The 25171-nt window shown below is 46.6% G+C and overlaps 1 protein-coding gene across 13 annotated transcripts in view; it reads right to left on the bottom strand.

Moving 5' to 3' along the window:
* Positions 1 to 25171, bottom strand: part of cbfa2t3 (CBFA2/RUNX1 partner transcriptional co-repressor 3) — a 42071-nt gene that overhangs the window by 3222 nt on the left and 13678 nt on the right. For 4 of the 13 annotated variants that reach the window (XM_026166163.2, XM_080294378.1, XM_080294597.1 and 1 more), the window contains 10 exons: positions 15553 to 15708; positions 13238 to 13560; positions 12884 to 12973; positions 12033 to 12214; positions 9544 to 9827; positions 8798 to 8883; positions 4121 to 4400; positions 3540 to 3608; positions 2775 to 2828; positions 887 to 1077 (listed from right to left, as the gene is read on the bottom strand). In XM_026166163.2, coding sequence (XP_026021948.1) covers positions 887 to 1077; positions 2775 to 2828; positions 3540 to 3608; positions 4121 to 4400; positions 8798 to 8883; positions 9544 to 9827; positions 12033 to 12214; positions 12884 to 12973; positions 13238 to 13560; positions 15553 to 15708 — 1715 coding nt within the window. Of the gene's footprint in view, positions 1 to 559; positions 738 to 886; positions 1078 to 2774; positions 2829 to 3539; positions 3609 to 4120; positions 4401 to 8797; positions 8884 to 9543; positions 9828 to 12032; positions 12215 to 12883; positions 12974 to 13237; positions 13561 to 15552; positions 15709 to 25171 lie in introns of those variants that run through there. The other 9 variants (XM_026166206.2, XM_080294681.1, XM_080294722.1 and 6 more) reach the window with 6 other exon arrangements.

The raw sequence follows: 25171 nt of genomic DNA on the forward strand, positions 1-25171 counted from the left end.
CTGCTCACTAATGGCCTCAGCCTGGCACTCTGCTCCAACCATCTGGGTCTGTCTGCTTTTATTTACACAGACAACTGGACTGCTTCTGCAGTAATGATGACAACATGCTGCTGCTGCACCAAACCGAGAGAAGCCAGCTGCATGGATTACACAATGCAAGGTAATGTCATGGTCCTGAGTCTGTCGACTCAGTGTTTTGTGTTTTTTTATATTATTCTGTGTTCTTGTTTATTCTGTTATATCTTTTGTTAAGGTTTGCCATTTGTTAGGGTTTTGTTCTATGCCTGCCTGCTCCCACTTCTCCGTGTTCCCTCTCTGTCCATGGTGTCACACTGTATGCCCGTGAGTCTGTCTGTTAAGTTCAGTGTCTTGTCTGGTTCTCTGTGTATGTGAGTGTGTTCAGTTTACGTTTCCCCTGTCTCGTCAGCTCTGATTTCTCCCAGGTGTGTTCCCCTCCTGTCTCTCATCTCTTGATTATTGCTGTGTGTATTTAAGCCCTGTGTGTTCTCCTGCCTGTTGCAGTTATTTCCCTGCATCACCCTATGTTGGTTCCCTGAGTCTCCCTGCAGCGCCATTTCAGGTCTGCTTGTGTTAGTTTTTCCCAGTTTAGTTAATCTTAGGTTCAGCACTTGCCACCTCCTTTGCTGTTTGTTCTATCTCCGTCACAATAAAGCTCACTCTCATCAAAGTCAGTGCTTGCATCTTGGGTCCTACGTCCAACCTCCACTCGTCTGCCACTGCGGACGTGACAGGTAAGGGGAGTGGAGCAAAGGGTAATGGATCAAGAAAGCCTTAAAACAAAGGGCCTGATGACTGATTAAGGAATTTAAAGTTCCAATGAGAGAAGGATGAGGCAATATGTCGGTAGGGGGTCTGTGATACTCACTTCACTGGAGTCTTCCTGCTGGTTGATGACTGTTAATGCATCCTCAGAGGCTTGCCTCTTGGCTTCAGCCAGTGCCCTCTCCATTTTGGAGCGCTCGGCAGAAATCATCTCATGAGCCTTCCTCTCAGCGTCTGACACTGCTTTCTGCAGCTCCGACATCGCCTGTCGCTTCACCTCATTCACTGCCTCCTCTGAGAGAGAGAAAGAGAGAGAGTGTTAGTGCTTATGGCCATCGTCCCATCCAGCCTGCTCTGTCTGTCATCCTTTATTAAGGCTCTTTAAGCTGCCGTCTTGTTGTAACGCGGCAAAGAGATGTACATCATCCAAGATTTAAAACTTTATGCCAGGAGAAGTGTGAAAAAAAGAAAAGAAACCAGACTTCAATAATTTATTCAAACACGTCTGGTCACAATCATTTTCAGAGCTGACAACAGCAGATGTCACCAACTCGGTTGTTCATCAAGCACCCTGAATGAATTGTCATCCTATCACAAGAACAGTTTTACCAGAAACTGACAAGAGTTTACAGTAAAGGGCGAATAATTTCCCCCCGCAGCCGGCACACATATCTCCACCGGCTGACTTCCTACAATGTAGGCTTCATCACATGGTCTTTTGTTTTTCCAGCAGGAGTCGACCATATGAGTAAGGAGGCTTTGTTTTTATAACAGGCAGGTGGGTAGACTCCTTTCCAGATGGCAGTCGAAAATAGAAACTTCCTGTAGTTCCTTCTCAGTAAGAAGCAGAAGTGATTACGTTTTGTGGTCTTTCATTACTGGCCTCGCAGCGCACAACATGTTTTCCCGTAGGACTTCATTCGCCTCGGAAATAGTTTGCCAAAAACACACTGTTTAGCATTCAAATGCTAATGTGGTATGTTGCGATGACAAGATGTGAATTCCTCTAACATATTTTCTACCAGCAAAGACAGCAATATTTTCATACATTGAATAATATTTCTCCAGATAACCCACATGACCCAATTATAGCAACGTGCGCACACGCATAAAGACACAAATGACACCCTAAAGTGGATTGCTAGGCGGGTTAGACGACGCAGTTCTCTCCCCTGCTCAACATTTCCTCCAGTCAATGTTTGTTTGAAGGGGAACTCATAAATAACTGTCACTTTTCCTCGCCGCTCCACTCCAGTTGTTTCAAACTACTGTGCAGAAAGATAGGGAGTGAGGGGGAGCCTTATCCACACTTTGGTGCTGTGTACATGCGCATGGCAGCGTGTGCATGGAGCTCTATGTGAGCTTGTGTGAATTCAGCGCTCTTGTGCTAAAAGAAAGTTTGCATTCTGTCAACACTGTACACATATAGTTACACTTAAGGCACACGTGTCTGTCCTGTCCCACATCCTGTCATTCCCTCACTACCTTCATTTTATTCCTACTCCCCCCCCCCCCTCCCTACACCCCTCCTTCTCCTCCTCTTCTTTCTTCTCTACCTTGCAAACACTATCTGCATTATTCCAAGCTTCTCAATTATCTGGCCTAATGCATGCACCACTAAGATTAGTTTGCAAATTTAATTAATTCTTATCAAGGAGACTGCATAGCAGATGCTGGGGCAATTAGCACTTAATGGAAAACACGGGGGCGGCAATATTAACGTTTTAATTCTGCAGGGATTTGGCAAGTCCCTGAGATGTGTTATTTCTGTCTGCTTTTTCACACTTCAGATCTTATTTTTCAAAAGCAATGCAGTCTCTCAATGTGAACCAGACCAGAGAACACGTGTCTGGTTTTAATTAAAAAAAGCGAGAGGTGCCGCAGCTACATCAGCACAGACTACCAGGGTGCTGAGATAGAGCTTGCACTTATGCACATACACGCACACAAACATTGGAGGTGAGATGCTGGGAGTGAGATATGTTACTCACCCTGCTTGTTTTGGAGGTGCTTTAGTGCTGGGGAGAGCGGGATGCTTGTAGTACCTGTATGAAAAACAACTGCAATTAAAAGAGCCTTTTGCTGCCGGTGAAAATGCAGCACAGTATTTTGCAGACAGCAGCAGCATCTATTCCTCCGCAGAGTATTGGAGTATGAGTGCATAATAATGGTGCTGGGACTGAGGTGGAACAAGGGCTGAACCAGACCGCTCCCGGGACAGGCTCTATCTAACATGCAGGTCCCATGCGGTGCAACGCTCCCACCTGCTTCCTTTTGGCAAAATTAGCCAAAAATAAAGCTTTTTTTGGATTTCTTCTTCTTCTGTCTCTATATCTCAGCAGTTTGTTTCTTATTCCCTTCAGTCAAAGGTCTGTGTATGAAATGTGAGTGGAAAAAGTGGGATAAAAATTCAAGTGCTCCCGATGATGGAGACCAGTTAAAACTCCACCTTGTGCTGTGCTGTGCTGCCGCGGCCTACCGTAGGCCCACTGACTGCATTTTCACTGCAGCTTTAACTGCAGTGGCCTTTCATGGTGGTGACAGATGGAGGGCATTTATCCTAATGACACAGAGGACGTCCAATCCTCTGGCCTGATGGACCTACAGCTGTAAGGCCTCTGCTCTGTCTGTCTGCAGCCGGGGTGAGGGCCGTGAAGAATGACGACAGTGTTTGTGTGTGTGTTTTGTTAGTCTGTGTGAGGTCAATCACGGAGACAATAGAAAGAAGAAGAAGAAGGAAGATGCTTGACTCTTACCAGCTTTCCTCCAGATTTCTTCCGGGAGGTATCCTGAGGGAGGCCTGTGTAAGAAGTCTCGATGGATCTCTGAAACACACACGCAGGCTCACACTCAGTGTCGATTGCATGCACACGGAGACAAACTGTTGATCTGCTCGAACACACATCCATCCATGACTGCCCTACAGTTTCCAGTTCTATTTTTGGAATCGATAAAAAGGTATAAAAAGGTAAAATGTGTGTATATATATATGTGGCAACATCAGTACAGTAAACAGGCTGCCATAGGCTTTCTCCAACTATTTGTGGGAAGGAAGTGGAATATGGGAGCTAGACGTGAATACAAATCTTAATTACGAATGAGCATGCTGTCGACATAAGGGTGCAATCAGCTGGTTAAAGATCCAGGATATTGCAAGGAGATGTTTTGTATGCCTCACAGTTTGAGCTAAAATTTGTAAATCTGCTGTAAATATCATCGTCTGACTGACTCTCTGTGTCTAAATTGATATATTACGGCGTTTCCAGCATTTTAAGTAAGCCCTACCTTGCCGTGAGTGTTTTGCTTTGCCAAACATACCCTGCGTGTGTTTGTCTACCTGTCTGTCTGCCTGTCTGCCTTTCAGCAGCCGAGGAAGTTCCTACGGGCAGTGACTCGCTGCTGCTAGCTGTGTTGGAGGAGGAGTTGTGGTGAGGAGGAGGAAGAGGAGGAGGAGGAAGGCAGTGCTGTCCGTTGCTCCCACCTTTTTTCATCTCCTCCACGTCACTGTAGCGCCGGATCCAGTGATTCATCTCCTCCCGGTCGGCCTCCTGGCAGCGGCGCAGCACTGTCAAAGAGCGCCTTGTCTTCTCTACCATGTCCATGATGCAGTTGAGGAGCTGCAAAGGCAAATGATATTTACTTAAAGTGATTAATGAACAAGAGGAGACGTTTACTGGTCCCCTCCGCCCCAGAAAAAAAGTAAACTAATGGGAGGGAAGTTTCAAATGAAAGGTTTTGAAAGGGACCAGATTTTTAAATGGATTGTTTTTCCTAATAGCTCATGAGAACAAAACCTCTCCAAAACTTAAGAGCCACTTTTCGAGCCACTTTTCCTGTCCCAAAACCAGACGTGTGCTTGCGAGCAGTGTGTGTTAGTGTCTCGACCTATTTGTTCATGAATTCCGTGCTTGTTGGTGAACGTCTGACAGCATTACGATGACGCAACGATGATAATTTAACAGCTGGGCTGCTGATGACAGTGTTGAACCGATTCCTTCTACCCTTCTGCTCTGCTCCTTGCCAGCTCAACAGATTTCCTTCCCCCTCCACCTCCCCCTTTATTGTAACCAGTGTAACTGTTTTCCAAAGTGCCCTGTCTTTCCAGACATAGAAAGATCTGCTAAATGGGTTTAGCATGGTTGACATTCAATCTATATCATTATTCCCATTCGTCTTTCCCTCTCTCCATCTCTGACTTCTTTCCCCTGCCTCTCCACCACCTCCCTCCCCTCTGAGTTAGCTATATTTATTTCAGTGAAGTGTTTCTAATTTGGCAGGGGTCCAGGCCTGGCCGGTTTCTCTCCATGACTGCAGCTCTTGTCTCAGCTGCTCACCCCAGCTGGAGCTGCTCTCTGCTGGGTCCTGAGCTCCATCTGGGGCCCTGTTTCTCTCTCTCTCTCTCTGTGTTTCTCACTCTTGCATTGTGTGTGCATGTATGTGTTTCTAGCCTACATGGTTTCTCATAGAGTTGAGTGCTAGGAATCCAGATAGGTGTGTGTCTGTTGTTAATTCACCGCACTGTCGCAGACCTCGTAAGGTCAACTGTCTGTCAGCAGCTCCTGTCCCTGTCATCTGCATGCCGTCAATTGCACTAAAACCCCCCCATTGTTTGATTTTGAATGAATCGCTACCTTATCGTGGTGGAGGGGTTTGTGTGTCCCAGGGATCCCAGGGGCTATGTTGTCTGGGGACTTTTGCCCCCTGGTAGGGTCTCCCATGGCAAATTGGCCCTGGGTGAGGGACCAGACAAAGAGCGATTCATAAGACCCTTATGAAAAGGACACCGAGGGAACAGTTTATCCTGCCCGGGATAGGGTTACCGGGGCCCCGCCCTGGAGCCAGGCCCGGGGAGGGTGCCCGAGGGCGAGCGTCTGGTGGCCGGGCCTTAGTCCATGGGGTCCGGCCGGGCACAGCCCGAAGAGGAGACATGGGCCCATCCTCCCGCAGGCCCACCACCCGCAGGAGGCGCCATAGGGGTCGGGTGCATTGTGTGCTGGGTGGCGGCCAGGAGCGGAGGCCCTGGCGGACTGACCCCCGGCTGCCAAGACTGGCAATAGGGACATGGAATGTCACCTCTCTGGTGGGGAAGGAGCCTGAGTTAGTGCGTGAGGTTGAGAGGTACCGGCTAGATATAGTCGGGCTCACCTCTACACATGGCTTGGGCTCTGGAACCAGTCTCCCGGAGAGGGGCTGGACTCTGTCTCAGTCTGGAGTTGCCCCTGGTGAGAGGCGGCGGGCTGGGGTGGGTATCCTAATATCCCCTCGGCTTGCTGCCGGTACGTTGGGGTTTTTCCCGGTGGACGAGAGGGTTTGTTCCCTGCGCCTTAGGGTCGGGGAACGGGTCCTGACTGTCATGTGCGCTTATGCGCCGAGTGGCAGTTCAGAGTACCCAGCCTTCTTAGAGTCCCTGGGGGGGGGGGGGGGGGGTGCTGGAGGGTGCTCCACCTGGAGACTCTGTTGTCCTGCTGGGAGACTTCAATGCTCACGTGGGTAACGACAGCGAGACCTGGAGGGGCGTGATTGGGAGGAACGGCCTCCCTGATCTGAACCCGAGCGGTGCTTTGTTATTGGACTTCTGTGCTAATCACAGTTTGGCAATAACGAACACCCTGTTCGAACATAAGAGTGTCCATAAGTGCACGTGGCACCAGGACGCTCTAGGCTGTAATCGTATCAGCAGACCTGCGACCATATGTTCTGGACACTCGGGTAAAGAGAGGGGCTGAGCTGTCAACTGATCACCACCTGGTGGTGAGTTGGATCAGGTGGCGGGGGAGGACGCTGGACAGACCTGGTGCACCTAAACGCGTAGTGAGGGTGTGCTGGGAACGTCTAGCAGAGGCCCCAGTCCGCGAGATCTTCAACGCACACCTCCGGCAGAGCTTCGACAGCATTCCGAGGGAGACTGGGGACATTGAGTCCGAATGGACCATGTTCAGAGTCTCCATTGCCGAAGCTGCTGCATTGAGCTGCGGCCGCAAGGTGGTGGGTGCCTGCCGTGGTGGTAATCCCCGAACCAAATGGTGGACACCAGAGGTGAAGGGAGCCACCAGGCTGAAGAAGGAGTCCTATCGGGCTTGGTTAGCCTGTGGGACTCCGGAGGCAGCCGACAGGTATCGACAGGCCAAGCGGAATGCGGCTCGGGCAGTGGCTGAAGCAAAAACTCGGGTGTGGGAGGAGTTCGGAGAGGCCATGGAAAAAGACTTTCGGACTGCCTCGAAGAGATTCTGGCAAACCGTCAGTCATCTCAGGTGGGGAAAGCGGTGCTCTACCTGCACTGTGTATAGTGCTGGCGGAGCGCTGCTGACGTCGACTGAGAAAATTGTCAGGCGGTGGAAGGAATACTTCGAGGACCTCCTTAATCCCACTGACACGTCTTCTGAGGAGGAAGCAGAGTCTGGGGATGAGGGGAATGACCCGCCAATTTCCGGGGGCGAGGTCACTGAGGCAGTTAAACAACTCCTTGGTGGCAGAGCCCCTGGTGTTGATGAGGTCCGCCCCGAGTTCCTGAAGGCTCTGGACGTTGTAGGGCTGTCCTGGTTGACACGCCTCTGCAATGTTGCGTGGAGATCAGGGGCAGTACCTGTGGACTGGCAGACCGGGGTGGTGGTCCCCATCTTTAAGAAAGGGGACCGGAGGGTGTGTTCCAACTACAGGGGGATCACACTCCTCAGCCTCCCTGGGAAAGTCTATGCCAGGGTGCTGGAAAGGAGAGTTCGTCCGTTAGTCGAACCTCGGATACAGGAGGAACAATGCGGTTTTCGTCCTGGTCGCGGAACACTGGACCAGCTCTTTATCCTCTCCAGGATACTTGAGGGTGCATGGGAGTTTGCCCAACCAGTCTACATGTGTTTTGTGGACTTGGAGAAGGCATTCGACCGTGTCCCTCGGGGTGTCCTGTGGGAGGTGTTGCGGGAATATGGGGTGTCTGGCCCATTGCTACGGGCCATTCGATCCCTATACAACCGTTGCAAGAGCTTGGTTCGCATTGCCGGCAATAAGTCGGACTCGTTCCCGGTGGGTGATGGGCTTCGCCAGGGCTGCCCTTTGTCTCCGGTTCTGTTCATAATTTTTATGGACAGGATTTCTAGGTGCAGCCAAGTGGCGGAGGGCTTTCGCTTTGGTGGCCTCAGAATCTCATCTCTGATTTTTGCAGATGATGTGGTTCTGTTGGCTTCATCGGGTGAAGGCCTCCAGCTCGCACTGGAACGGTTCGCAGCCGAGTGTGAAGCAGCGGGAATGAGGATCAGCACCTCCAAATCTGAGGCCATGGTTCTCAGCCGGAAAAGGGTGGAGTGCCCACTCCGGGTCGGGGATGAGTTCCTGCCACAAGTGGAGGAGTTCAAGTATCTCGGGGTCTTGTTTGCGAGTGATGGGAGAAGGGAGCCGGAGATCGACAGACGGATTGGGGCTGCAGCTGCAGTAATGCGGACGCTGCACCGGTCCGTCGTGGTGAAGAGGGAGCTGAGTGTAAAAGCGAAGCTCTCAATTTACCGGTCGATCTACGTCCCTACCCTCACCTATGGCCACGAGCTGTGGGTAGTGACCGAAAGAACGAGATCGCGGATACAAGCGGCAGAAATGAGCTTCCTCCGAAGGGTGGCTGGCCTCTCCCTTAGAGATAGGGTGAGAAGTTCGGCCATCCGGGAGGGGCTCAGAGTAGAGCAGCTGCTGCTCCACATCGAAAGGAGCCAGCTGAGGTGGTTCGGGCATCTGACAAGGATGCCCCCTGGGCGCCTCCTGGGTGAGGTGTTCCAGGCATGTCCCACCGGGAGGAGGCCCCGGGGCAGACCCAGGACACGCTGGAGAGATTATATCTCTCGGCTGGCCTGGGAACGCCTTGGTATTCCCCCGGATAAGCTGGAGGAGGTGGCTGGGGAGAGGGAGGTCTGGGCCTCTTTGCTTAGGCTGCTGCCCCCGCGACCCGGCCCCGGACAAAGCGGATGAAGATGGATGGATGGATGGAAGTAAAAAGGTGGTTGTCATTAAACACAGCTGCTTTGCAGATTCGTACATTATCGAGGTGCTTCCATTCCTCTGCCCACTCTCGATCTGTAAGACGGTGATCAATCACTTCCTCTTGGCGAGCTCCGTGGACTGCTATAAAAAAAGAAACCCACAAACACAAAGAAGTTTGTGCCACATTATTGTCATGTAGACTTCACACATCATCAACTCATTTTTTTTAAATAACTGTGTCGACATAATGAAATAAACTCCCTGACTTATTTCTTAGGCCTTACTAGCTATGTCAGTAAGGCAGCAGTTGTTAGCTTTGTCCATTAGCTGAGCGCACTGCTTTAATTTTCTTGTTTTTTGATTTTTTATATTTCCTGTACAACTCCTGCTGTATGCATTTTAATGTAAGTCCCATAATAAAGCATATAAAGACGCTGCATTATACAAATTTAGCACAAATCAAATTAGGAGAGTCACTGAAACACGCTCTAACATTGTCTATACATTGTTTATAATAAAACACACGCTCATATCTAATCAGTGAGATTGTTTGTATAAGAACCAGAAGGAAGGCATGTATGGTTGCTGCAGGTGACCACATGGGCATGTATGGCTGTGGTCTTTTTATAGACACAGTGCCACAAGGATTATCACACTGGACTGACAGGTGGCCTTTGTTCTCTACATACACCCCATTTATATACACTGAAGCTCGCTCGGTCTTGACCGTGAAACTGTGTGTAGTGTCACTGTGGTATTACTGACTTATCTAACCAAATTAATGCTTTGCAGCTGTTCTACCTGTCTGCCGGTGCCTGTCACGGACTTCGCGGTGTTCGTTATGCCTGTAAGCATCTCTGTATTGGTGTGCCAGAGCCATGTCTTCTAAACGATAGTGCTGGGGTCCCACTTGGGGGTTTGGCGGGTGGGGGATGCCATTGGGAGGGTGTGTGGGGAGTCCATTGAGAGGAGGGTGAGCAGGAAGACCTGTGCTGGGGCTGAAGCGTTGGCTGGGGCTGATGGTGCAGGGCCTCTTAGCCAGGTGCTCCGGGTGCAACCCATCTCTCTCAGAGCTGTCTTTGGTCCTGTGAAAGAGGACAGGGTGGTGGATTAATTCAGTGTTTCTGAGCCCAGATGGCCTGGAAACGGTGATTTAGCGGCATAGCCACAAATTATTTTGCTTTTTTCCTTTTTTGGATGTCATCAGTGGTAAAGTAATTGCAAATGTATCCTATTTAAAGTTAAGTTTAGAGAGCTTTAAGCCTTTAAAACTTTTTTCCAATGTTATCTCAAGTGTCATAATGCTTAAAAATACACAAAACTCATTATTATTCATCTCATTACTATCTATCTATCTATCTATCTATCTATATATATATATATATATATATATATATATATATATATATATATATATATATATATATATATATATATATATATATATATATATATATATATATATCATCTCACTTTGGCATGTCTGCAAGAATAAAATCAACCTCTATACAGACTACATGCTTCTCTTGTTATTCCATCCTTGGCCTTGCCAGACCACAGTGACTAATATGGAAACTGTGGGATGGCTTTGCAAGCATTGATATCCAATGCCAATGTATTATGTCAGAGTTCAGGAGAGCAAAATAAAGTGAAAGCCAGAATCTCCTTTTAGGAGAAAAGACTAGCTCTAAACATGTAGATGTGATTCCTTTTATGATAGCTATCTGTTGTCTGTCTTCTAATGTGTCTTTGTATTTGGTGTACGGTTAAATATCAAATGGTAACAGCAGAGTCTGATGGATAATTATTAAATGAAGACTCCAGTATTGCAAGTTAAACCTGTTTGAAGAGGCTTCAGGAAGGAACACAAATCTGTCTTTTTTTAAAGTTGAGCAACTACCATATGGTGTATGCCAGCGCACATACATCCTCACGCACACATCTTGCGTATCCCTGCTGAGAGGTGCTTGTTGTTCAACTGCGGTAAGTCAGTGCCTCTGCAAAGCTTTTGCACAGCTGTACGCCATATGTACCAAACAAAACCAAGTCCAAGCATACACCCTGCATCTCAAGCTCTTAATCTGAATATCCCTCAGCCTACTCTTAGATTGCAAGTATTTCTCCCACCCTGCTCTTGGGCTTAAGGGGCAATATGGGCTGAATGCTGTGTGTTTGGCAGATGTTTAGTGACACTCATTTGTGTCTGTGTACTTTAAGTGTGTGTGTGTGCGAGAGGTTGTGTTTTCAAGCCATCTGGACAGTTTAAATGGGAGTGTTGATATTAATCTGTTTAGCTGGATGGCAATAGCTAGGCATTCAGATGGAAATCACTCTTTATTATCCTGGGGATCAAAGGCGAATAAATGCAACACTGATGATGATGGTGTGTGTTTATGTGTGTGCGTACTCGTTCTCAGTTATCCGTGTCTATATTATTGTGCATGTCAGCTATAATCGTACACATCCCTGGTTGTACTGTCTAGCAAATCAGAGGTATAGCTGGCATGACGTAGGCCTTGGCCCAGCTGTACACCCCCACCTCCTGTCCTCTGAGTCCTGCCTGCTGCGTATAAGCCAGAGGTTGTGAAGAGGATGTGTGGGGATTACAGTGGGATTGCATGTCCAGCTCCAACCTCTAGTCCCATTCAAAACCATAGCCACCACCTGTCTCCCCACACCCTGCCTAGGATGTGCTCAGCATTGTGGCCAGCACATCGCCATCTGGACACGTCTCTGACATATGGACAGCGGCCGGGAGCCCGCAGGTCAGGCGATGTAAGAAGGGGAGCGAGAGAGCGGGGTGAAGAAGTCAAATGCAAAATAAGGGCAGTGCCAGTAAGAGAAGAAGGAAGAAATGAAAAAGGGAAACGTCAGTTAATTCTCTCGTGTGTTATCCTCTTAGCTGAGCGAATAAATCAGAGTGCCGGGGAGAAATGTGGGACAATAGCTCTGTTAGACCTCCTGTCTGTCTTTGGATAATGTTCAGGACATGTACTGTACTTCGCTCCCTGCGCTCCCCTTTGGATCTCGTTTTCTTTCGCCTCTCAGTCTCTCTTTTTTCTTTTCCTATGCTGCATTTATCTCTCTCCTCCCTCCCAGACAGCTGGCAGAGGCAGTCTGGCATCAGGGCTGTCCAGACTTCCGCCTCCCGCACAGAGGATTTATAGCCTTCCCTTGTCGCTTGGCATTCTGAAATACCCTAAAATAATTCATTTACAACAGTCTGTGTAAGACTCTGCATGTTCATTTCTGAAGTCGTGCTTTCTTGTTTTTAAACAGAGAGATGTTACCTGTCAGGGGTCCTTCTCTTGCCATGCTCATTCATCTCCAGCATTATCTCGGAGGAGTCGAGTGGTGAGTTGGCGTTTGCGTCCAGGAGTAGCTGCTCGTGTTGGGCCAGATACTGAGCTGGGGTCTGCTTGGCCAACCTGGCACAGTGAAGCAGTTCTCTCTGCAGCAAGGGCAGGTTTGCCTTCAGTGGAAAAAAGAGGGAAGACAGTATGTAAGTTGATATAGGAAGGACATGCTGTAGATTTACTGAACCTGTAGGAACATAGATTGTTGAGTGGACAGGAAAAGAGCTAGAAACTCACGGTGGAATCACAGATAGATGGGGTGAGAGTGAAATAATGCCAGATTAGGGTGAGGAAAAAGAAAGTGATAGATGAAGAGACAGGATGAGATAAGACAGGTCCCTTGACACATTCCTCTACCATGTGTCTCCCTCTCTTTCTCCGGGGTGTGCTGTTGTGTGTCTTTTATCTGTGTGTGTACGTGTGAATGTGTGTGCAACAGTGCTGTCAAATAGCTCTCTCAGACCTGTCTGGTTGATATAACACAGCTATTGCTGCGATGTCCCAGATGTGGAGGATCATCGCACGCCAGGAGGTCTGACACTCACACACACAAACTCACACTCACCCTTTTTGTCAGACATTACCATGCACGTCTTACCACTGTTTATGTACAGTATGATGTCTACCGCATGTACACACTGTACACATATAGATTCCCCTTTTTACTGCTCTTTGAATACTTTCACTGAAATGCTGTCCTGAGCGCTGACCACAGTGAGAAGTAAAGTTTGTGCATTTACCTAGAGGACATCAGGCTTGATTTGTTGAAATGTGCAGACATTTACCTTTAAGAAAGGAATGACGAACGGCCTCAGAGGGAAGTTGGTGGCCTCGTGAAGTTTAGAGTGAAATTCTTCAATGGTGAGAGTGGAATTCTATCCAAGACAACAAGAAGAAAAAAGTGCTTTTAATGCTTTATAGATCACTCGCACAATCATTCCAACACATGCCATTTCCTTATTGTCTTCTCCACGTGCTTATATCTGTTTGTATTCTGTGCACACATTCTTGATTCTCAATGAGTAAATAACACAATAAGTTCCACGTAAGAGCTTAATGTAGCTTCAGATATTTATACAAAACGTTTTTACTGAAAAGATTCATCAGGCAAATTCTACACGAGCATAATCACAACTTACCACCAGTCCCAGGACGAGGCTGCGCACTCTCTCTCCAATCTCAGGTGATATGTCGTTGCCAAATTGCTGCAGCGTGGTCAGGAAGCGCTTCAGTTTGCAGAGCTGCCGGGCACCGCAGGCCGGCGGGAGCTGCTGGTTGGACAACGAGGCTGTCGAGGACATGGCCGGCCCGTTGCTGAAGCCGTTAGGAGTGGATGGAGCACCGTTTAGCGATGTAGGAGAGTGGCTGCTCCCATTCAGCACTGCAGATAAACAGACAGGAGGAGGAGGCGGCGTGAACTGGGTCAGTAGTTTCGGAGGGGCCCGAGGGGCATCTGACAGATCTAGGGGCATGACAAGGGCAGAAGCTTTTAAATCCTGCTGACAGAAGAGTGTTTGGCTGAGATGAATTAAATAAAGCACACAACAGGTTTAAAGTCGATACCACGCCTCCAGTAAATGACAACTGTAGTGATGCAATTTTCTGCTAGATGCCGTGAGTGTGTGTTTGCAGCAACTTCAGCTGTCTCACAAGTGGTACCATTTGACTCCCACCCCGACCCATCCATCTGCCTCTGTATCCGTCTATTTCGCCCTGCTTCTCACTCACTCACTCACTAGGACACAACTATATGAGGAACTTGTTAAAGAGATGCCAAAAATAGTCCTATGGCCTGTGTTACTTTTATTCCAGTAGCAGGTGTGTAGCTAAATCTGGGCCCGCACATGTCCACCAGCTGAAAGTACATTTGCAGCTTTGAGGTTCAGAATAGGCACAGCATTCATACACATTTATACTCACTCGCGTATTTTTCTTAATGCAGGCACAAACAAACAGAGAAAAACAAAAACACGTATGACCTCTCCCCTGAAATGCTCTTCTCCGGTCAGTCCCGTGTCTCACCAAATCTAAATAAATATATTTGCGTCTGGGTATGAATGCTGCGTGTTTGCTGGAATACCTGATTTCTAAAATTTCTAAAGCTGTATATAGCTTAAACGTCACGATAACAGCATATGACAGCACTTACAGTGAGCACAGCATCCAACCAGCTGCGTAATCTTTTCAGTGTGTATTTTTAGGGCTCTGTAGTGAGCTACTGTCGGGTATGATACTTTTCCATCATATTTTGATAAAGCAAAGACTATAGGCAGTTCCAATGTCCACTGGTGTGTAGCTGCTTTGGTTCCTCTCAGGCATGCTTGTTGCTCTAATCCACAGAACGAGGGCCTGAACACATATGGACTAACCCATGTGATTCTAATAGGCTGCACTTGTGTTCTGGTTTTAGAGAGCGAGGGAGAGGTGCAAGGAGAGATCTACACTCCTGACCACCCGCCACAACAGGTGAAACAACATAGTCTGCCATTGCTATATAGGGAAGAAAGCACTCTACACACTGAAACACCATCCTGGCCGATGTACCCTGAACCGACTGCCGCCTGACCAGCTGGTAAACAACATAGGCACACACGCATACACAATGCCATACACTTACATAGACACTCAAAGACCCTTGTCCCACCAGCAAGGGCGTTATGCACTCCAAAAGACACAAGCACACACGGACGCCTGCAGGGAAACACACCTGACGCACAAGTGACTTCAACACTTGTTCATCAGAGCAGTGAAGAAACACATATTTGGAATTTCTCTTCCTTTACACAAGCGTAAAGAGTGACACATGACAAAAGCAGAACAAATGGCTGCGAAGTTCATCGCAGACGGCTGCTAAGGTATTGCAAAAATGTATGGATTTGTGAAGAGTCTGATCGGGATGTGGTAGGTCTTAACGAATGAATTTTTCTTATTCTTACTGGAATAGCCCTACTTTCGTTTTCATGGCAAATTTAGGGGAAGGAAGGAAGGAAGAGTTTTAAGTCCTAGCAAAGACACAATAAGGCTAAAGTCACAACAAATCATAGACATTGTGATTAAAATATGACATCTATATTAACAGCTAAACCACAAACTGGTCCAGTTTGGTGTAAAGTAGCTTTTACCCCAATACCAACTACCTAATCTATGCTGTAAAGAAGCATTTACAATGCCTTGGACACCAGCGCATACAGCCACATCCTGTTTACTATGAGATAAAGGTTTAGAGCGACTCCATTCAAAAGTCACCAAAGCAGCACACCAGTCAGTGTTTTTCTTACACCCGTCTCACAGCGTGTAAGCGCTCAGTGGGTTATGATTAATTTATTCCAAAAAGTTTGGACTCTAGATGACGCTCATAGTAAATAAATCACGGACTAAAGATGTTAAAGTATAAAGTGGACGTGTTGTTTTTCCTACTTAAAAATAGGATGGAATAGATAGAAAGGATCCTTACTTGATTTACTGGTGGTAGGGGTGAACGAAGCATTGCGATTGGTTGATTGGCTGACAGCCGGGGGTGGAGGAGGCATGGTGGGTGGGGTGGACCTGGGCTGGGTTTTCACATCCGCAGGTGAATCTGGCATTGTTCCAACCTTCTGCACTCTGCTACCTACAATATGAAAGGAGAAGACAGACACAGTTTGTCAAGAACGAACTCCAGCTTTACAAAAACAAAAAAAATGTATACCTAAAACTTCAAAGTGGAGACTGGTGGTTTAAAAGAGAGCACTGACATCTTCACCTGGGAGCCATTAGATGTTTTCTTAAGCCAGAAGCCCCACATATACAGAACAAAAACAAATCAATGCAGCAAGTGGAAATGAATCCAAACTTCTTTTGTCTTTCCCGATGGAAATTCATGGGCCTGGGAGACATAAAACACCTGCTCACTAGCTCAGCTTCTGCTGACTGAGAGCCCCCTTTCGCTTCCCTCTTGCTCTCTCTCCTTCACCCATGCACAATCCATGTAGCTGTGACATCCCAATCAGACCCCCTCCACTGTAACCTCCAACACCCACACACTTCCCCCCGCCTGTCCCTTCTCGTTCCCCAGTTCAGACAGCCGGCTTGATAGCCAGTGACAAGTGCAGCTGGATCTGCTGCTGTCCATCACTGTGGACTGGCTTTCAGCGGGGCTCTGTCCTGCTACCAGAGGCTTCACTGTCCTCTGCCAGACAGCCTGCCAGGACCAAACAAGGCAAGGCCAAGCTCTGGAGTGTGAAGGGAATGGATGGTACATCAACGGACATGAGAAGAAAACACAACACGTGGTTTATGTGACATGGCCACACGCATGTGCGTGGACAGATGCGCTACGTTGTACACTAGTGGCAAAGGGCCTCACGTAGTACAAAAAATCTTACACAAAAACACGGCCATGTGAAAAACTGCAAACACTAAGTCGATGTATCTATTTATCTAGCTATCTATAGAGCGTTGTCTTTCTGTCTGACTGTCAGTGCAGCTGCTGGATCCTTCTGCAATGTAAACTTGAGCTGAGAGTGTGATGACTTTTTCAGCTTGAGAAGATATTTTATAATGATGTGTGTGACTGGCAAAGTGCAATGAATGCGCACCATGTCATAAGAAACAATAAAATCACTATTAACACTCAGTTTATGCATACGGTTGAGTACTAAAACTCTATTACTCAAGTAAACCCATCTATTCATGAACAAAGCCTAAGACAGAGGCCCATCTTCTCTACTCTGGCAAAGCAGCACACTGTAGACTTTATGTGGCATTCAATGCTTCCTACCCCATCCCTCAGCTTCTCTCTTTTTCTTATTTTCATCTGTCTTGTCATCACTGGATTAAAAAAAAAAGTAATAATAATTCTGTCCTTCCTCACTAACACAGAGAACCCAAACAAGTGAGCACAGTAGCTTTCATAGATCTTCATATAGTTGGCAGAACAGTATAAGCAAACCAACTTAGGGGCCAACAGAAACCTTTCTTTTCCTCTCTTTCCTTAATTTTCTTGGCTCAGTTGATGTATTTTGTTTTCTACTGTTACCATCCAAAATACAATATCAGACCACATTTATGATCTGGTTAAATAATACCACTGGTTTAAAGCATCCCTGCTGCCAATATCAGAGCTGATGTCACATTCATGTGCACATCATGGATGTGAACTGCATTATAATGCAAGCACAGTAAGTGAGACTAACTTATTTGTGACAATAAGTATCTCTGAGAAGACAACGACCAAAGGTTGGAAGATATTTGCCAAATTTAGAGGAGGAGACAAATAATTATTTGCCACAGACAGCATTTTTGCAAAGTCAATAAAGTGTCCCTTGACTCAATAACTCACAGTCAGCTTCTTTAAGGTAGTCTGGGGGCTTTTACCTTAGCAGATGGTTTTGAAATATCGGATTTTACCATCATTAAACATGACACAAAATAGCGCAACAGATGAAATCTGTTTAAACAGTGTGTTCACACATATCTGCTGCTTGTCTTGGCTGGTAAAATGCACTAGAGGCACAGAGGAGCCTGCACCATGTTACAGCAACATGCCGAGACAATATTTTTTCAAACAAAGGAAAAAAATTACACATCACTTTGCCAGTTTCACAAGAATGGACAAATGATTAGGCGTATGATTCACTGTCTAAGTTTACGAACTTTCCCCTGCCGTAAAAACACACACATTTTGAATTTTTAAGAGAGTCTGGAAGTTTCTCCTTTGTCTCTCTGACATTGCGTGCTGCTTTTTCCTTGTTTGTCTATGTTTGAATCTTGTCTGTGTGCTTTGAGGATGTTGTTGATGTAAGAAACGTGTGGCGAACGCCATTACAAATGCGTATTTTTGATTTATAAATTAATGTCATCCTGAGCCAAACATAACCAGTTAGAGATAATGTTTGGTAATGCATTTCTGCTAATCAAAAAGAGCTAATAAAACCTCTACCAGCATCGCTACTGAGGCATAATGTTTAACACTCACTGGGCTTTTTGTACCTTTACCCTGGTGTGTAGCTGGAGTATAGTAATCAGCTAATATATCAAATCACTACCACATAATGTGTTTTTCATTTCACTCCTGCAAAATGTTTTCCTACACACAACTCCTGCCTCAGTCGGCCTCGGTCCTTGGTGTTAGCCTATTTCTGAGAGCTCCGTTCAACAGCTGGTGTCTGTATTTAAAGAGTGCCACACTGGAGTGTGCAGTGTGAGAGCCATTGACACACTGATCCTCAAGAACACGAGGGGCACTCTGCTGTTTGCCCGATGCCAGACGCTCTAAACATAAACACACAAGGTTGCGGATAGAGGCAAACGAGGCTGGTTTGTATAAATAGATGCTCCTCTATACAGCACTAAACATGTAAAAACACATTACATGCTGTTGAATTGATGGTCTTATTCCTTTATAGATGCAGCCATATGTTTCAGTAAACCTCGTCTTTGAGCAAATTTATTATGTCACTCTCTGTACAAGATCTTTTCTAGTGTGTACGGTTAGTTTTTGAGAGGAGAGGAGAGGAGAGGCGAGGAGGAGAGGACGAGGATAAGGGGACCATTCAGTCTGTCTGCTCCCACCGTGGGATTATAGACAGCTGTTTAATCTGACCAGCTACAGAGACAGGGCGCACACGTACACACCATGCTCTGGATTTTACTTTTAATACATTAGGAAGTCTGCAAGGTCTGCATCCCCATCTGTGGCCATCTGTGCTCCAATTGTGCTTCGTGTTGAAGGACAAAATATTTATACCAAAAGAAGTATAAAAAGAGAGCTGGGCATGGCAGGTGAAGTGGACCTGTGGTTAAGATTCAGGTTTGGACTATGCTATTTCTCCCTCACTTGCACACATCTGAGTCTACTAAGAAGGCCACTTTAGGGACAAATACATCTTTTTTTTTTTGGTCCAAAATATCTCTGAATATTGTGCTGAAAATTAGACGGCACGATACAACCGTTACCTTCCTCTCTGAGGCTGTTTGCCTCTGTTTCTCAGACTCTCTGAACAGCTGTATCTCTCTATATTTGACGTAATCAGGGCTAAAAGATTGCTCACCAAAGAAACAGTCCTCAGTCTAAAAATGTTCTCTGTCTCCTGTTCTCTCCTTGTGCCATGATGAAACGAGATGAAAAACAATTCACTGCAAGACACACAAAACCACAGATAACATACTGTACGCGGGCATGTGCACAGTGCAGTGGTTTGTCTAAGTCATTTGAGGGTCTCATTATAGATTCGGAGACACATGTTTTCATTTTAGTTCCTTAAGACGAGCGCAGATAGAGATATGACGACCACCATGTAATGATAAGATATTAGAAGGTCATTCAGATGCTGGTTGTGCAGCGTGGTCTCATTTTACGTATGCATATGCCCGCGTGTTGACTGTATGTGTATCTAGGCATTTGTTCTTCCACTGGAAATGCGGCTGAAACTTATTAGCTTTAGCTAACCACTGCAGAACAGTCCCCTTAAATCCCCCCTGTCTATTCAGTCTCTCATACTCCACAGAGACTCTTGTCAGTGACCACATAGCCCTAAAATTCTCTCTCTGTCTCTCGCTCCCTCCCTCCCACTGTAATTCCCCTAGTCTCCAGGAATGCTGTTGTTTTTAATTTCTCCCAGCTGCTCTGGCTGGCTGCCCAGCCGCCTGGCTTTCCACATCTGTTCCCTATCACGCCGCTGTGGAGTCCACACAAACAGAGCCTAAGCCCCTGGCCCCCAGACCCCCACCAGGCCTTAGAATCAAAACACTGGGGATTGCAGGCCTTGCTTTTTGGACCTGGGACTAAGGGCTACAGCACCTACAGTACAATCCATTATTATAGTACCAGCACAAATATCATTCAAATAAAAAGGAGTGTGAACATCATTAGCACACAATTAATGTCATCTTCCCAAAACCTAGAGCAAGTCAATGTATTTGTTTCTGTCTGTGTGCCTGCTTCTCCATTTTGACATTTACCTTGTTATCAGGGTGCACCGCGCCACAGGTAAGATAGGAATGTGTGTGCATAAATATTTGTGAGTCTGCACCGAGGCTGCTCCTGCAGACAGATCCCAGACTCCGCTTCATCTTGAGCTGATTTAGAGTTCAGAGGCTTTAAAGCCCTCACTAATGACAGGGTGGGAGGCAGGCCGGTGCAGTGTGTGCGCACACAAACGCGCTTGTACATCTATCTTTATGAGGGCTCACGTTAAAGTAGTGTATTCCCTGTCCCCATCGCACTAAGCCTAATCTAAACCAATTTCTAACCTTAAGTCTTAACTCTGAAGCTGCCTGTTGAAGGTAACTTCATAGCAATGTCCTCACTCCTACGGTTCAGATTACAGTTGCTCAAGAACACTCTCAAACACACACACACACTATAAACAGATGCACAGATGGTTTCACACGTGCTTACAAGTTTTCAAAATACGTATGCTCATGCTGTGGACACAAACATGGACATTTTGCCCTTTGTTACTTAAGAATCGCTGTGATATTACACATGTGCAGCATATGGCACAATAAACACGGTGACCAATAACAAACAGGGGAATAAGGAAGGGAGGATGGGGGAGGACTGGTTGTCTTCAAGCACTGACAACAGCCGGGCTGTCTTTGATCAGATTACAACAAGCAGATCATTGACAATTCCCTAGCTTTTCAAAGTCGAAAACATCTCCATTTTCTTTTAAATGATCAAACTGGGGAGGGAAGCGTAAGAATAACTACAGGACAAGCAGAAGGTGAGGACAGATCAAAGACAATTTATCCAGGACCAGAGGTGCTAAGGTTAGAAAAGCCGTATTTCTGCCTCTCAAAGCTGCAGGGATGCTGTCATACACTGCTTATATCTGTGAAAGCTGTTGATGTAATTGTATTGAAGTTCTAGCGACCATCTGTTCTCCTTTGGGAGGGCCTGGCTCCTCTCGTCGGCAGTGAAGTGGTTATGTGCAGCATATCACTGCTGCCGACGTGCTCGCAGAGAAAAAACTTCCTTTTCAGATTTTCCCAACGGCTGCTAATAAAATCCAGATGCTAGACTGTTTCTGCCTCACTCCCGCTTCCCTCACTCCTCCCTCTCTATCTTCTGTCCTTCTACATCTCCTCTTTTAGTCCCCCCCCCCCCCCGAACCTCTCCCCCACCCTGAGCTTTTTTTTTTTTTTTTTAAATCTACCTGTCCTCCCTTTGCCCTGTTCTTCATTCCCTCACCACCCGCCCATCCTCACCTCCTTCTTTTCTCCAGCCACTAACTCAGAGCCATTCCTAAATAAAGGAAAGTATTTGTGACATTTGGCCGAGACAGGCTGTGCCAAGAACAACTCCCTGGCTAGCCAGACACATCTGGAGTGTGTTAGGACTGCACTGGGCACTGGTACTGACACTGGCTATCCCACCACACACACACACACACACACACACACACACACACACACACACACACACACACACACACACACACACACACACACACACACACACACACACACAGAAAATGGTCCCACATATAAGATCACCAAAAAACCATAAAAATTTCTCTCCTTACATGCCAGAAGCTGCAGGCACAAATTCTCAGTTGTACTTGTTATTGTATTGCTTACACTTCCTCAGAAGCAACAGGGAAATACACAGGTTTTTATGGATAATTATGCAAGTACATGACTACACGCATGCGTTCTGTGTAGGTATGTAAACAGCATCGGAGTGCACGCATGTGTTTTGTGCTTCTGCATGTGTGCAAATGTGTGTGGGTTTGCCTGTGTGCGTGCTTGTGTGGCTCCAGGGTCCCTGTGTGAGAGGAGCTGAACACCTGAACATCAATAACTGTCATGTGAGCCACCTGGGACCCCACAGCCAGCTTGCACCATGGGCACACAGCCATCACCAGCACAGCTGCCACAGAGAGGGGAGGGGATGGGGTTATAGAAAGAGAGAGAGAGAGAGAGAGAGAGAGAGAGAAAGAGAGAAGGACTGAGAGCAGAGATGTGGGGGAGGAAGTGGGAGACAAGACAGAGTCACAGATATGAGGAAGTGACTGTGCATGTACATCTAGGAATGGACCAGCAAAGCAGGCAGGCAGACAAACAAAAGCAGAAAAATCTACATGTAGCTTCTGCCGTGCATGAAAACTGTTGTTTGTTTTTGCTCATCTACATCATTTATTCCCCTCATCCTGTCAGCCATGCACCTAATTTTGCCAGCGGAGAGCTCAGCCCCAGGCAGCCAACATCATCGGATAAGACTTTCTGTTGTCTTCACTTTCTGATGAGCCCAGTTATTGGGCTTCCTCAAAAGTGACATAATTCATCCTTGCAACGAGTGCACTCGTGTAAAATCCAGTTTTGCTGAAGCAGAAAACATTTTTTGTGGAATGTATGGAGTCAAGATTGGTATCACAGTAAAGTGGAAGCGTAAACACAGCATCTACCTAGGCATCTGATTTTGTTTTAGGTAACAGGATTCAGTAAATAAATTCTATTGAGAAATCACGTTACCGCCTTATCGATCATCTTGAGCATCTAGTACCGATTTCTTTAATGGCCGACCAATATCAGCTTCATATTTCACTTCAATGGGAATAAAACCAAAAGACAAAACATATTTGAAAAGAGTATGTTCATGGTGAGCGCACTTCCCCGATCCAAACACCTGCAGGCTCACCCAGCACCAATTAGCTCATCAGGCTTTTAATTACTCTGTTAATTGCATACAGGCAGCGTGAAGGGCAGCCTGGGAATAGGGCAAGGGGGCCTCCTGAGGACCCAGCCTGACAAGCCTGACAAACAAAGAGGAAATATTCTACCAACAACAGCCACAACAGAACTACTCTAGAGCTTAGGAGGAGAAGTGAAACGGGAGAAAAATAGCTGCAAGTGCCTTATTATCAGCACTGTGATGTCACTTCCTGTTCGGATCAGAGGCTGAGACCATGATCTGGGTGATGTGAAAGGCTGGGGCAAGCTGAGATGCAGAGAAAGAGAAGAATCTGAAGGAAGAAAGGAGCAGCACCTTGTACAAAGAGTTATGTGGACATCTGTGAGCAGCCACACCACATCTGGATTAGTTCATGATGGTCACAGGAGAGAGAGAGAGAAAGAGAGAGAGCGAAGGGCTGGGGTGGGTTGGTGCTGGAGGGGCGGGTGAGAGGGGCTAGCGTGGGAATGTCCCACTGTTAAATTTCGGGCATGCAGGCTTAGTGTATTTGTGGGAGAGTTGGGCTGGAGTCTCCACAGTGACCCGTCTGTCACAGAGCTCTGCAATAACACAAACATCCTCTAAACTGTGCAAACTGGACACACACATTCACATGCAAATATGACTACAAGGCAGCTGATATGAAAACAGTCGGAGCAGCGGGGGAGGAATTCTGTATCTGTTTTCTCCTGCTGCTACAGTGGTTGGCATTTACTCTTCATCCATGTTTTACCGTATCAGAGAGGCCGCCTTCGTGCCTCTCCCTCACAGCAGATGTCCCCCCTTCCATTTCTTCCAGGAGCAGTGTTTGAGGAGGTGTATCCAGGAAACAGTGGCCAGCGCTCACTTCCTGTGTGACAGGTGTGCGATGGAGGCCTGACAGCTGCTGTCCTGCGCTCTCTTTCCCTCTCTGTATTCCTCTCTCCTGTATCTCCCTTTTTCCAGCCAGCTGCAGCAGAGAGCAGTTCTGTTTGTTCTTACGTCACTGCTGCTGCCTGCTGATTTATGGAGCACAAAAGACTTAGAATTGACCCTGGCAACATGCACACATCACAGCAAATGCAGCATCGCTGTGTATCCTTTGCCATAAACTCTTTGCGTGAGTGTGTGTTAACAGAGCGCGTGAACTACGGCTGCCTATTTTTCTCCCCGTGTCTCCCCTCTCTCTTATGCTTTGTGCACCGTTAAAAACCTGACACTGAGCTGTCACTTACAGCTAAGATAGGAAAACAAACAGCAGATTAGTCATTCTCCTGCTTGATGTCTTGTATTTCATTTCATTCTGTGTTAAATGTCTGCTCTGTCACTATGGAGCTGTCAGCGCTGACAAAACTGTCTGTAGCCTGAACTGCTCTCCAGCCTGCCAGCGCTCTCATACCTCTTCATTTGCCCCGCGGGCACAGTAACAAAAGCTCCTGACATTAGCCAGGCACGGGGAGGGTGTTCTGTATTATTCTGGAGGACCCCATAGGTTTCACACACAGACACACAAGAAACAAGAATGCAGCAGAGGAGGCGGAGGCGGGGTGGGGGGGAGACATTTATGTGACAGGTTAGAGGGAAGCTTTGACAGTTTCTCCATTTAGCCTACAGCCAGCTCACGCTGGAAGCTGCAGAAATAAATACCAGCAAGTCCTCTGGGACGCAGGCCGACTACAGGACGCCGCCACAAAAACAGAGCGAGTGGCTAAAGAAGGAGAGCGCCCGCTGTGCCAATAACATGGTGATTATGTGAGCTAATTGGGAAATTAAGATGACCTGATGCCATGCGATGGTCAAGGTGGAGGGAAAACTGCCACTGTAAGGGAACTGTGTAAATTTATGTAAATTTAAACAAAACATCTGCACTCTTACACTGGTATAATCTTCCTAGGGAGAGATGACAGGAAACAAAATCTATATAGTTTATATTAGTGCATGCTTACTAAGTTACAGTTTTTTAGGAAAAAATAAAGCCTAATCCAGGGAAGATAATCTCAGTCTTGTATATGTCACAAAATTATCCACTCATATGTCTCCTTATGCTTTGTTCTTCTCTGTTATTACAAGTGCATCTCGTTCATGTTACATAAAAAGAGAGACGCTGTGGAATCAATCATAGTTTCAGGGGAGAAAGTGATATGAGTGAAAACATTACCAGGTGATTATCAGTTCATTTAATGCATAACATTATGTTTCATGAGATGAAATTCTGCCACAGACTCAAAAATAATCTGTAAACCTTTTAAAAGATCTTTTCACCAGGTCCAGCTCACCATATCACAAACTTTGTGGTCCTACAAAGCATCTTTATGTTTTCTCATATCACATTTATTTCTTTACCTGAAGGTCTCTGGAGGAACTTATAGATTTCTCCACAAAGACATAACATAGTTTTCAGAAATCTTACAGATGGGCTGATTTCTGTTGGAAGCAA

The sequence above is a fragment of the Astatotilapia calliptera genome, chromosome 1, assembly GCF_964374335.1.
Source record: "Astatotilapia calliptera chromosome 1, fAstCal68.1, whole genome shotgun sequence".
NCBI classification, from domain to species: Eukaryota; Metazoa; Chordata; class Actinopteri; order Cichliformes; family Cichlidae; genus Astatotilapia; species Astatotilapia calliptera.